Raw genomic sequence first — 12,916 nt, forward strand, 5'->3', positions numbered from 1 at the left:
TTGCCTCAAATGCATCTCACCAAACGTTTGGTTTCTTTAGGTCGACTAGCAATACCTCCTCTTGGGTGGTCTACTCGAGTGCTATTTGGTCTGGGTAGAAGCTTCTCTAGAGGAGGATATAGGTGGTGAGATGTTCGGGACATCATCTCTATTTAGGGATGGATTGTCTCAAATGCATCTCACCAAACGTTTGGTTTCTTTAGGTCGACTAGCAATACCTCCTCTTGGGTGGTCTACTCGAGTGCCATTTGGTCTGGGTAGGAGCTTCTCTAGAGGAGGATATAGGTGGTGAGATGTTCGGGACATCATCTCTATTTAGGGATGGATTGCCTCAAATGCATCTCACCAAACGTTCGGTTGCATTGGCAAGAAGTGGGTTTTAGACTTTATAATCGCATATTTTAGTTTTACTCAGGCTGTTTTGGATCTCAAATCTTGCATGATTGTTGTTTAGGTGTTACAATGGTTGCTTCTAATTGCGGCACATCAACCCAACGAAGCAACAGACCATTAGAAACTAGTGGAGTTTCCTTGCAACGAGATATGACAGCACAAACTTTGAATGTTGCGTCTCAAAGTGGCAAGAGGAGGAGCGGAGGAAAATCACCGGGACCTGAATGGCAATTTGCTTCCAATCTTTCTAGATTTGTCAAATGGAAGTGTAATTTTTGTGGCTTGGTAAAATCTGGGGGTGCTCCCAGAATAAGGGAGCATTTGCTTGGCACTAGCACAAAAAATCCCGGAGGTAAATGCAAGGGTGCAGGAGCTGATGATGCTGCAAAGCGCCTTAGAGCTTTGATAAGTAAACAAGCATCACAAAACAAGAGGCCCAATCTCTGTGCAAGAAATCACCAATCGCCGAATTTGGCAGCATCAAGTGGAGGGATCTCCAACCAAGGAGTGACTCCAACACATACTACTTGCCAAAATGACACCCAAGGTCCAGATGTCTCAATACCGATGGATGCATCTCCTGAGTTTCAGGTGGGTATGTCTCGTACCAGACAAACTAATCTAGTTGACAGCTTTCGTGCCACTGCTTTAGAGGATGCTCAACTTGCTTTAGCGAAAGCGATCTTCTTTACTGGTTCTTCATTGTCTATGGTCACGAAAGATTCATGGAAGATGGCTTGGAAGAAGATTGGAGAATATGGACCTGGGTTTTGTCCACCAACTTATCACCACATGCGAAATCAATTACTTGACAAGTGCTATGACAACACACGGGAAAGCGTTCAAAGACTCATAATTGACACCACAAATCAGTTTGGATTCACAATTGTCAGTGATGGTTGGTCGAATGCCCAAAGACGTCCATTGATAAATGTAATGTTGGTATGTCCTCGTGGGGAATGCTTTATCAAAGCTGTTGATAGCTCCGGGGAAATTAAATCTGGTCAATTTATTGCCGATATCATTGGTGATGCTATCGACCAAATTGGGTCTGAAAATGTGCTTCAAGTGATTATGGATAATGCAGCTAATTGTCGAGCAGCAGGTCGTATGTTGGAATCTCGATTTTCCAATATCTATACATTTGGTTGTAACACTCATAGCCTTAACTTGGTGTTACAAGATTGGTACAAAAATGCTGATACAGAGTGGTTCAAGGAGATTATCGATAGTGCAAGTAAGATTGTCAAATTTGTGCTCAAACGGCAACGTGTTTTAGATATGTATCGTCAACGCATGGAAACTATGCTAAAGTTGCCTTGTGAAACCAGATTTTGCACTAATTTTTATATGCTTCAATCTCTCCTAAGAAATAGGAATGCAGTCATGGAAACCTTTGTGTGTGCTGGCTTCTCTGAGTGGGAGGCTGACCAGTCCGAAAAGGTTAAAGAAAAGGTGAGGTACATGCGATCTTTGATATCGGATCGTAGTTTATGGGAGGAAGCAGCAGATTGTTATCATGTTATGATGCCAGTTATGCTTGCTTTGCGCCAGTTGGATTCTAGATTGCCAAATATCAGGAAGGTTTGGATGGCGTGGTGGTCCATTCAAGAAAGCCTCGCAAACCCAGAGGAGCCCACTAAAACTGTTGTCAAACATTGGAGTCCTCCATTCACCAGAGCAAGGAGAAATATCTTGGCCAAGTATGTAAGCGCTCGGTGGGTAGGAGCACATAGTCCATTGCATAGTGTTGCATATTGTCTTGACCCAGAATACTGGCATATGGACGTGAATGCCCTAGATGAGGAGGTAATCGATGATTTCTATGATGTTGTGGAGCGATTTTATGAAGATCCAGATGAGCAAGCAACAGCGGTAATTGAGCTAACCAAGTATAAATTGAAAGAAGGTAGATTTGCCTTGGAGTTTGTGCAAAAGCTTGCTAAGGAACAGCCTGCTTGGAAATGGTGGATGTTGAATGGGGGAAGTGTTCCAACTTTGCGACGCTTAGCTGTGAGAGTGCTTGCGCAATGTGCTTCAAATTCTAGTTCTGAACGTAATTGGAGCAGTTACAAGTATGTGCATTCTATTAGCAAAAATCATTTATTGAGTGATAGAGCTGAGAAGTTGGTGTATATGTATTGTAATGATAAATTGGTGAAGTCAATTGAGTCAGATGATTACAACGAAGAGATGCCTAAGTGGACATATGACATTACTCAGGATGAGTATGATGCAGAAGAGAATGGAGATGTAGAGCCTAATGTCCCACATACGAGCGATAACTTGTGCTTTATTGAAGAGATAGAAGAAAACTTGCAACCCGATTTTGGTGTTAGTAAAGCCACCCGCAGACGCTCCTCACGTTTGATGTAATCATGTTAGTTTTGACACACTCCAATGTAATCCGTCTTGCAACAACTGGATATCAAACATGTTGGTGAACATTTTAGAGAGAATGGTTTTTAGTCATGTCATGTTAAACTTAGAATACGAAATCATGTTAGTTTTGACACACTCCAATGTAATCCGTCTTGCAACAACTGGATATCAAACATGTTGGTGAACATTTTAGAGAGAATGGTTTTTAGTCATGTCATGTTAAACTTAGAATACAAAATCATGTTAGTTTTGACACACTCCAATGTAATCCGTCTTGCAACAACTGGATATCAAACATGTTGGTGATCAATTTAGAGAGTATGGTTTTTAGTCATGTCATGTTAAACTTAGAATACGAAATCATGTTAGTTTTGAGACACTCCAAAGTAATCCGTCTTGCAACAACTGGATATCAAACATGTTAGTGTCAATTTAGAGAGAATGGTTTTTAGTCATGTCATGTTAAACTTAGAATACGAAATCATGTTAGTTTTGAGACACTCCAAAGTAATCCGTCTTGCAACAACTGGATATCAAACATGTTGGTGATCAATTTAGAGAGTATGGTTTTTAGTCATGTCATGTTAAACTTAGAATACGAAATCATGTTAGTTTTGAGACACTCCAAAGTAATCCGTCTTGCAACAACTGGATATCAAACATGTTAGTGTCAATTTAGAGAGTATGGTTTTTAGTCATGTCATGTTAAACTTAGAATACGAAATCATGTTAGTTTTGACACACTCCAAAGTAATCTGTGTGCATGTGTTTGTGTGTGTGCGAGAGAGAGAGAGAGAGAGAGAGAGAGAGAGAGATAGATAGAGAGAGAGCATTGGAAATCTTTTGAACAAAGTTGCCGAATCTTGTTAAATTCCAGGGTTGCATTTAAGAGAGAGATAAGTTTAAATGCGGCTCTAACTCGTCCATGTGTCGTGCATTGGTCAACCGATCATAGTCGGCACCCAATTTAAAACATATATACAAATTTTTGTGAAATTCTTTGCCGCACAAAGCACACGTAGTACTGTTGACCATGTGTTGCAAAAGACAGGTCAAGTGGTACATGTGCCCACATGGGACAGTGTAGTGGCCAGACCATGAGTGAAAGAAACTATAACAAATAGGGCATGGTCCGCCACTTTCGTGCCCATGTAGAGGTGGTTGCTCCAAACTATTCGGGTGTTCAAATGCCATCATAGGAGAGTTTGCATGGCCTTGCTTCTCCATTTGCGTTATGTGTCTCTTCAAGAGCTTGTTCTCTCTTAGTATATCTCTAGCGCTTGAACTTTCAGGTGCTTGCCCGCGCTCTGGTGCTGCTTCCATCTGTTGAGGGCCTTGGGTGCCTCTAATTTGGTTGATTTGAGTTTGAAGCTCATCAACCGTGTGATGAACTTCCATTGAGGCTCCAAGAATGGCCAGTTGCAACTCATCTCGAGGCATAGTGATTGACTCACTCCGAATGTCTTCCACATGTAGATGAGGAGGTCGAGAGCTAAAGTCTACAACTGAATTTTGCACAAATTGTGCATATAGCATTTTAGCAAACCAGAGGGGACAGTCACCGTGATGCATGGGTTGGGCCATGACATCCACAAAAATGCGCTCCGCATGCTCGATAATTAAAGGAACACTACATTGTGTTAGCTTCAAGCGCCCTTTTTTTATGGCATCATTGGAGACGTCAGGCCAGATGCTCTTGACCATCTCTTTGGACACATTCTTATTTACTTGGGCATACTGTAATCCATGGGCCGGTGCCCATTTGGAGGTGCGTCCGGCAATACGTGCCGCATCATTCACAGTGCCAGTGCCCGAGATTTGCTTTAAGCGTTCAAATGCCTTCTTTGCGGCTTCATTATTATCAGCCATCTGAGAAAAAGTATGTATACACTTTAAGTTTATAGAATCAATGTTAATTTAGGAATAGCTTTAAAGTTATTTTCAGATGTTAGGTATAAGTTTATAAAATCAATGTTTATTTATTGCAAACTTGTTATTTTCAAATACTCAGAGAGAGAGAGAGAGAGAGAGAGAGAGAGAGAGAGAGAGAGAGAGAGAGAGAGAGAGAGAGAGAGAGAGAATTGGGATCAAAATAATATTTAACAATTGGGACCAAAATAGTGTCAGTCGATTAAAGGCAGGTCATGGAATAGATAGCCAACCAAAACATATCATTTACAAGAGGCTTTAAAATAAGTGTGGTGTCATCTCAGATAGTGGACGTAAGCATGCAGCAGGTGACACTTCCAAATTCTTCAATTGCTCCTCAAAATCTGCCATGGTCTTCCTATCTTCCTTTGATGGCGTCATATAGGCAGCCGTCCATTCCTTAATCAAATTTGTGTGGATGGCAGTTTTACCCACCCACGGCACTTTGGTCATTTCTGCAAACTCAGCACAAAATAATGTAAACTTTTCAATCACCCAAGCCAAGCAGAAGACATCTGATGCATTGCTCCATGGACAAGGGGACCTTACATCTGCGAGCTCAGGGGCTCTCCAGGGGCGTTGATCGTGCTCTGCTTTGTTGGCGATATTTGTGGGTTTGAACTCAATCCCATCCCTCAATGCAAGACCCCAGTCAATGATGCCTACCCGTGGCACCCCTTCTTTGGTGAAATCTATCATTATATTCCAGGGGTGGCATTCATTGTGGATGATCCCTTCAGCATGTGCAAAGGCCATGGTATTCACAAGGGCACAGATAAGCTCGGGAGCATGAAAAATCAAAGACTTGTATCGCTCCATTTCATGAGGAGCCACTTGTTTTTTCTTGTATCTGTTGCCTTTGCCTGCAGCAAGCATGGAACTGAGGGTCCCCTTAGGAGGCGGAACACACTCCATTATATCTCCAAGACTTCCCCCATTAAAGAGGGGGAAGAGCAGTATCCATGGCTCCTTCCTTGTGTGCCCAATGGCGCGCACTATGCCCCTGTGGGTTAGGTCGATTGAAGCCTCCTGAGCAAAAGACTTCAATTGAGCCCTTCGACTACCAAGGAATTGCTTTGCACAATAAGAAATGCCTTCTGGAAACCAGGAGACACCTTGAATATGGCATTTATGTACAACGCCGTACGATCCAGAGCCCATCTTCTTTTCTGTGATGATGGCCTCTGCAGGCAACCCAATTGTCATGCTGCAGTTAGTATTATGCTTTGTGCGCTGCAAGTGGGTGCCTTTAGAGACCTCACGTGCACCAGATGATAAATCTTCTTGTTCATCAGCAGGCCGGTCCAGCTCTTTGTGAGCTCTCTTGCTCAGGATAGCTTGGGTGTCTATGGCCTTTGCACGCTTGGACCTCTCTTTCTCTACCTTCCATTTTGTGTGGAAGTACTCCAGCTTGGATTCATTTGTTTCCGCTGGTCTGTCGTCACCTAGGTCAACAGCGCATCTAGGCATGTTGCCCACAATGCTAGTAACAAAATGCTTGATGGCTGCTCCATCAGCACCCACATGGATATTTTTCACTGCGCGGACAACCTCACCTAATATTTGCTCAAATCGATTCCTATCAGACACAATACCCTCGATGTGATTAGGTGACAAGCAACTAATGAAGGTAACGAGTTTGATACGAATTGATTTCTTGATTTCAGGAGTAAGTGCAAGCGTCGCCATCAATCTGCACAATATAATTGACAAATAGTTGCAACATTTATAACCACAAAAAATGCTATTTGTAAGCTAACTAAGAGATTTCTACATCCAACACACTTATGACTCATGTCATGCAAACTAAATAATCACATTCATCGTCAAAAACAAACACAAAACACAAGTTTACGACTTAACTTGACGTCAACAGACCTAGTCAGTATACCGACCATCTGCAGATATCGCATTAAGATGAAAACTATGGCACAAGTTAAATGCTTTGACACATCGTCAGCAGACCTAGTCAGTATACCGACCATCTGCAGATGACTATCAAACCAAATAACAAAAACAAACTTCACCACATAGCTTGGTGTCAGCAGACCTAGTCAGTAAACCGACCATCTGCAGATACCGTACTAAGTAGCAAAGCATCACACATGTCAAATGCTACGAGCGCACATCAGCAGACCTAGCCAGTAAACCGGCCATCTGCAGCGGGCTCTCAAAGCATTTAACAAAAACAAAGCCGCATTGTAACTTGGTAACTGCAAACCTAGTCAGTAAACCGACCATTTGCAGATACCGTGCCACAACGAAAACTTCTACATAAGTTAAATATTAAGAGTGCACATCAGCAGACCTAGCCAATCGCTCGGCCATCTGCAGCGGGCCTCTTAACATTTAACGACACATGCACATGCATCACAAACAACGTTAAACTTAAGCGTATGCAAAAAATTAAATGACACCAACACTTTCAACTTAAAAATTACCTCAAATTGATCACACTAGCACCACTGACACCAAGTACAAGGAAGATTCTGTGAACAGTGACCCCCTGGACCACCCTTTTATACTACAATATAGCCCGCCGGGTCGGGAGGCGGACCCGGCGGGCTTCTGCGCGCCCGGCGGGCCCGGCGGTCCAGACTTGTAGCCCGGCGGGCCAATTGTGGGTTACCAGGTCATCCCACCCTCTAGGATTTGAGAACTGTGAATTTTGTGAACATTGAGATTTGTGAACAATAGCTGTGATCACAAGAAAAAAGGCTGTGATCACGTGAATATGAAATCCCTGTTGGCAAATGAGTTGGATCAAACCAATTCACAAGGGAGGGAATGCTTATCAGCTTTCCAATTATCGTACAATCATGGTTAGCTCAGTGATGGAAAAAATGTTTGGTACTATTATGGAGCAAAAAATAAGCTCATGAGCAGAGTGTCATATGAAAAGGGCACTTGGGAAATCTGGCTTTCGACCCAAGCATAGTACTATAGACCATGTTGTTACAGTGACTCGAGTTATTATGGAGCAAAGTAGACTAAAAGGCCACACGATGTATTGTTGCTTTGTAGACTTCAGAAAAGATTTTGACATAGTGCCTCATAAAGGAATTTGGGAGAGAATGAAGAAATTAAGAGTATCATTAGAATACAAAGCGGTAGTAGCACGACTATATGAGTGTGTCCAATGCCAACTAAAGACAAATTTGGGATTCTCAGCTCCTTTTCTTAGTACTATGGAAGTCAAACAAGGATGTCCATTGTCTCCAACACTTTTTGGATTATGTACTGACAAATTGGAGGAGATGATATCAAGCATTGCAAAAGCTGAAGGCCTTGATGGGCCATGCCTTGGAAAACACCTCATCATGCTTCTTATGTATGTCGATGATGTTGTCTTATTCGCATACGATCCTACCACCATGCAACGCCTTCTTGAGGCTCTTGAGGTCTTTTGCAAAGAAAGTGGACTCTCAATGAATGTGGAAAAAACTAAGATGATGGTTTTCAAAATAATTCAGCCCAATGTTATGCCAATTTTCACATATATGGGACAACCAATAGAGGTAGTGCAAATGTTCAAGTACTTGGGTATTGATATGCCAGTCACACACAAATGGGGATTATGTATTGAGCGTAGATTGGAATTTGGGTGGGCAAGCTATTATATATTTGAGAACCAATGCAAAAAAAGTGATACTCGTGGATGGCATGTCCGAGAGCTGCTTTATTTGATGCATTGGTTACTCAAGTATTGCTCTATGGAGTGGAAGTTTGGGGAGGAAGTATATCACAATCCACAGGAATGACATTGAAGGTACATAAGATGATTCTACATCGGCACCTAGGGGTAAAGGACTCTACCCCTTATGCGATCATGCTTTTAGAAGCAGGACCTAGACCACTTGAGCTGATGGCATTGGAAAGAAATTATAGATATATCACAAAGATCTGCAATCTTGAAGAGTACAGAAAACCTAGACTTGCTTGGAAAGAAAGGTCCAAACTACAAAAAATGATCAAAATCAAGATTCTATCATCGGGATGGGTGTTGGACACTAAAGGATGGTTTTGTAGGTGGATGATGGAATCTCTTTTGGACCTTCCTCCCGATCAGATGTGTTATGTGGATGTCAACACATAGCTACTTGATGCATTAAAAGCCACATGATGGGAGAATGGAAAGAAAGTAGCTAAGCTACAATACTATATCACTCATATCAATCTAGAGTGTTGGGTGACCTATAGAAAACTGGCACCTGAATGTACTCAGCCTTACCTCAGCATACCCATGTCAGCAGGATCGCATACCTGCTCTCACAATCTAAGTATTGAAAGTGGTGTATGGGGAGGAGTTGTAGTTGAAAACCGCATCTGTGCCCTATGTGACACCTATGCAATTCAGGATGAAGAACACTTCTTGATTGTTTGCTCGGCTTATACTCACATCCGACTTCAGTTTCCCCGTTGATTAGAGGGCTATACTAGTCTTTTTTACAACTACTACAGGCTCATCCCCGAAGACTCAAGACTTATGCATGAGTCCTTTTTCAACATTTTAAGAATATACTTAATTGCCACACTACCCTCCCTCCCAAGGGTGGACACCCTCTATCAGTTTTTGGTCCCATAGGTCACTATTTGTCCTCCTATGGATGATAAAATATCATCATCTCTCTCTCTCTCTCTCTCTCTCTCTCTCTCTCTCTCTCTCTCTCTCTCTCTCTCTCTCTCTCTCTCTCTCTCTCTCTCTCTCTCTCTCTCTCTCCCCCCCCCACCCACTGACCTGCGTGGGACGGGGCTGAGGTGAGGGTGCAGACCGGCGTGGAGTTCTAGGAAAACCGTTGGGATTCCAAATTTTTTTCACCGTTCGTATTCTAAATGCGTTCGGGGTTAATTAAATTTTTTTAAAAATTCTTGAAAATTAATGGAAAATTAGACAAAGGTTATTTTAAATTTTGGAAAAATATGGGGTTGGTGTTTGGCATGTGGTCTGTCCGTTCGGGCACCGTGACCATTCAAATTTCTTTAAAAATATATATTTTTGACCCAAAAAATTAGAAAATCCATTAAAATTGTAAATTTTCATTGGATTTGAAAATTGTCGGGCGGAATTGAAAATTTTGTGAACGATGGGATTCTCAGAAAAAATTAGGAATATTCTAGAAATTATTTTTAGAAATCCTAAAATTTGGTATTTATAAAATATCAATGGTATTTTGGCAAAATAAATTGCAAAAAATTTTCTGGAAAAATATAGGTTTGGAATGCCATAAGATAGGTTTGGTGGAATTCAAAATTATCGTATTTTGAGGCCCTAGAAAATTAGGAAAAATTAGAAAAAAATTATGATAATTTTTTTTCTCGAGAATTTAATATTTTCGAGGGTTATTTAATGTTGGGTTAGGACTAACCTTAAGGGTTAAGGTTAGGGTCAGGCATCCAAGGGTCACACATGGGAAATGGAAAGTCAAGAGTCACTTGAGGGCCCTCCTATATAATAGGGGCATGGGGCACACTCAAGGGAGGCTTGGGGGCTTGGTGTCTTAGGCTATGGTCTCTTATGTAGAGGTCCATATCTACTCACCTACCGTTTCACACTATAGCTACATGCTATTGGATTGGAGTTATACCTCTTGATGGTATGGGACATCAAGGTAGAGGTAGGATGTATTTCGTTTATAATTCATGTGTGCATCCCTTGGGCTTGGGGGTGGTTGGGTGGTTGAGTTATGCATGTTTTTGCATAACAATTATCTAGAGAGATCTTAGGGTTTTAACAGGGAGGGTGCCGGGAGACGGAAGGATATTTGGTGGAGGGCGCAAGGAGAGACGGTAGCACAGGCGTAGAGCGAGATGGAGGAGAGCTGGTGGAGGGGGCGGTGGGAGAGATGAAAGGAGAGTGGGAGGAGGGTGTAGAGAGAGACGGTAGTAGAGCTGGGGGGAGGGAGAGAGAGGAAGGGCGCAGACATAGCTAGCCAGAGGGCGCGGGGGGAGAGATGGAGGAGAGTCGAGCGGAGGTCATATAGAGGGACCGAAGGAGGAGGAGGGGAAGGTCGCAGAGAGAGACGGGAGGAGGAGGGAGAGGTCGTAGAGAGACTGGAGGAGAAGGACTCGTTTAGCCTTAGTGTTGCATTAGTTAATGCCACGTCAGTGGCATTAACTAATGCATGAAAAAAATTTGAGTGAATATGCCACCAAAAAATTTGATCTCTACCATTTAATCTCCATCTGGTCTTAGATAATCAATTCCTTTCAAAATAATCTAGGATATTATAAAGTATGAGTTCTAAAATGATTCAAGATATCAAAAGATCTTATAAATTATAACAAATCGAAGACTTAAGATGCTGTGATGAGATCATATTTTTGTACCTAAAGTAGCCGGATGATCGGTGTCTTAGATTAAAAATAATATTCAAAGTGATTTTACCATTGTTCAAGTAACATTGCCCTAGCCTAGACACAATAACCAGAGCTCATACTCCTCAATGCGTGCAGATCACAAACCCTCGCCAACAAACATAACACCCATACCTCATACTCCTCAATGCGTGTAGATCAAAAACCCTCTCCAACACTGCAGCAGTCATGTCTAGTAGTCATCTTTGCCCATAGCTCCATTAATTATCTTCACCAACAACCATAACACCCATACCTTGTACTCCTCAATGCGTGCAGGTCAAAAACCATCTCCAATGACCATAACACCCATATCAATGCGTGCATGTCAAAAACCCTCTCCAACACTGCAATAGTAATGTCTGATAATCATCATTCCCCATAGCTCCATTAATTATCTCCACCCGCATATAGCCAACTCCAAGGTCTCTATTGTGTGCAATAGAAGTACTGCAGCTCTCAACTCTGGATTAGAATTACTCGTTTCTTCCAATAAGAAAAGTATCTTCAGCAACCCCACTTGCATAGAGCCAACTCCAAGCTCTCAGGTGTGCACTAGAAGTATTTTGGCTCTCTTACAACAATAAGAAAAGTGTCACCTCCTTCCGTGCCTTCTACGTAGCAAGTGAACAAGTAAATTTATTGTAGGCTTAGGGTTTATTTAAGTCATTTAAGGGACTATTCATATGGGGTAAGAAATAGGAAAACAAGATGGAACTTTATGGCCATTTTCACACCACCACCAAGAACCACAGAGGCCCCCCCCCCCAACCCACTTGTTTAAGGAATCTCGCCATGTATGTAATAGACCAAATCATATGGCATAAGAGATAGCTTTGGATAGTCAAAGATTGAGTCACAACCTTGGAGATTAAAATTGACAAAGATGTATTGAGATAGTCGAAGAGGACTTTTTAGGTATATGTGCTTTGTTTACCTTATGTATGCTACAAAGATTGAGGAGATATTTACTTAGATGATCAATTATGTGGAACCATGCCAATGATCGAACAAGATTTGGCCTTAGCCATATTTTCACGCTAAGGTAATCATTGAAGTATTGTAGTAAATGTTAAGATCTTCAAACAATCAAACAATAGTAAGGGCACAAAGCTCTATGCAATTACAAGCTCTGGATGCCTCTAAGTGAGGGTCTTCTTTATGCTGGCGATGAGGCGGCGCACTTCGTCGTCGTCGATGCCAAGGCTAGCCTCGAGAACTTGGTCGGGGAGGGGCGGCTTGGCAGCAAAAAGAGCAGCAGCCAGCTGGGAGACGCCTGGGTTTTGGCTGTTGAGGGCGGCGATGGCCAAGGCGGGCTTGGACTTGTGCGGGTTGAGCGGGAAGTGTACGAGGCCACGAGGGAAGACGAAGAGGTCACCGGCATAGATGGTCTGGTAGAAGGCCACGAGCAGCATGCCCTCGGCCAGGTAGAGCACCTCGGTGGCGGCGCTGGCCAGGTTGACGGCCACGCCCAGCTCGCCTGTGAAGTTAGCCGCCTGGCGGAGCTGCGGGGAGGCGAAGTCGGAGGACTGCACATTGGCGGCGGGCTTGCAGGCCAGCCCGTTGAAGGTGAGCATGCCCAGATGCTGCTGCTGCTCCGTGGAATCGAGGGCCACGCAGAAGTCCTGCAGGGGGTCCTTCATCCACGGCGCTCACCCAAGTGGCGTGAGGGCCGGCCAAGAGTAGGACAATGAGAACTGCCTCCTCACCAGCACAGGAAGGGGCGCCATAGTTGGTTTTTTTTTTGGCGGCGGCGGCGGCGGGGGGAGGGGGGGTAGGGCCTCGTAGGCGACCTCGTTGAGCGCGTCCAGGGATGGCCCGCCAGCTGCCGGCAACTGCCGACTCCGATCCAAAACAG

General features: G+C 43.2%; 1 protein-coding gene across 1 annotated transcript; it reads right to left on the reverse strand.

Annotated features, from left to right (window-relative positions):
- Window positions 1-12,200: 12,200 nt before the first annotated feature.
- LOC147637042 (germin-like protein 1-3) lies at window positions 12,201-12,701 on the reverse strand. Its single transcript, XM_086800995.1, has one exon. It carries the CDS (start codon window positions 12,699-12,701, stop codon window positions 12,201-12,203), a length of 501 nt encoding a protein of 166 aa, XP_086657121.1.
- Window positions 12,702-12,916: the final 215 nt, after the last annotated feature.

Source organism: Cibotium barometz, chromosome 7 (assembly GCF_041138505.1).
Source record: "Cibotium barometz isolate CiBa-2024 chromosome 7, ASM4113850v1, whole genome shotgun sequence".
Classification (NCBI taxonomy): domain Eukaryota; kingdom Viridiplantae; phylum Streptophyta; class Polypodiopsida; order Cyatheales; family Cibotiaceae; genus Cibotium; species Cibotium barometz.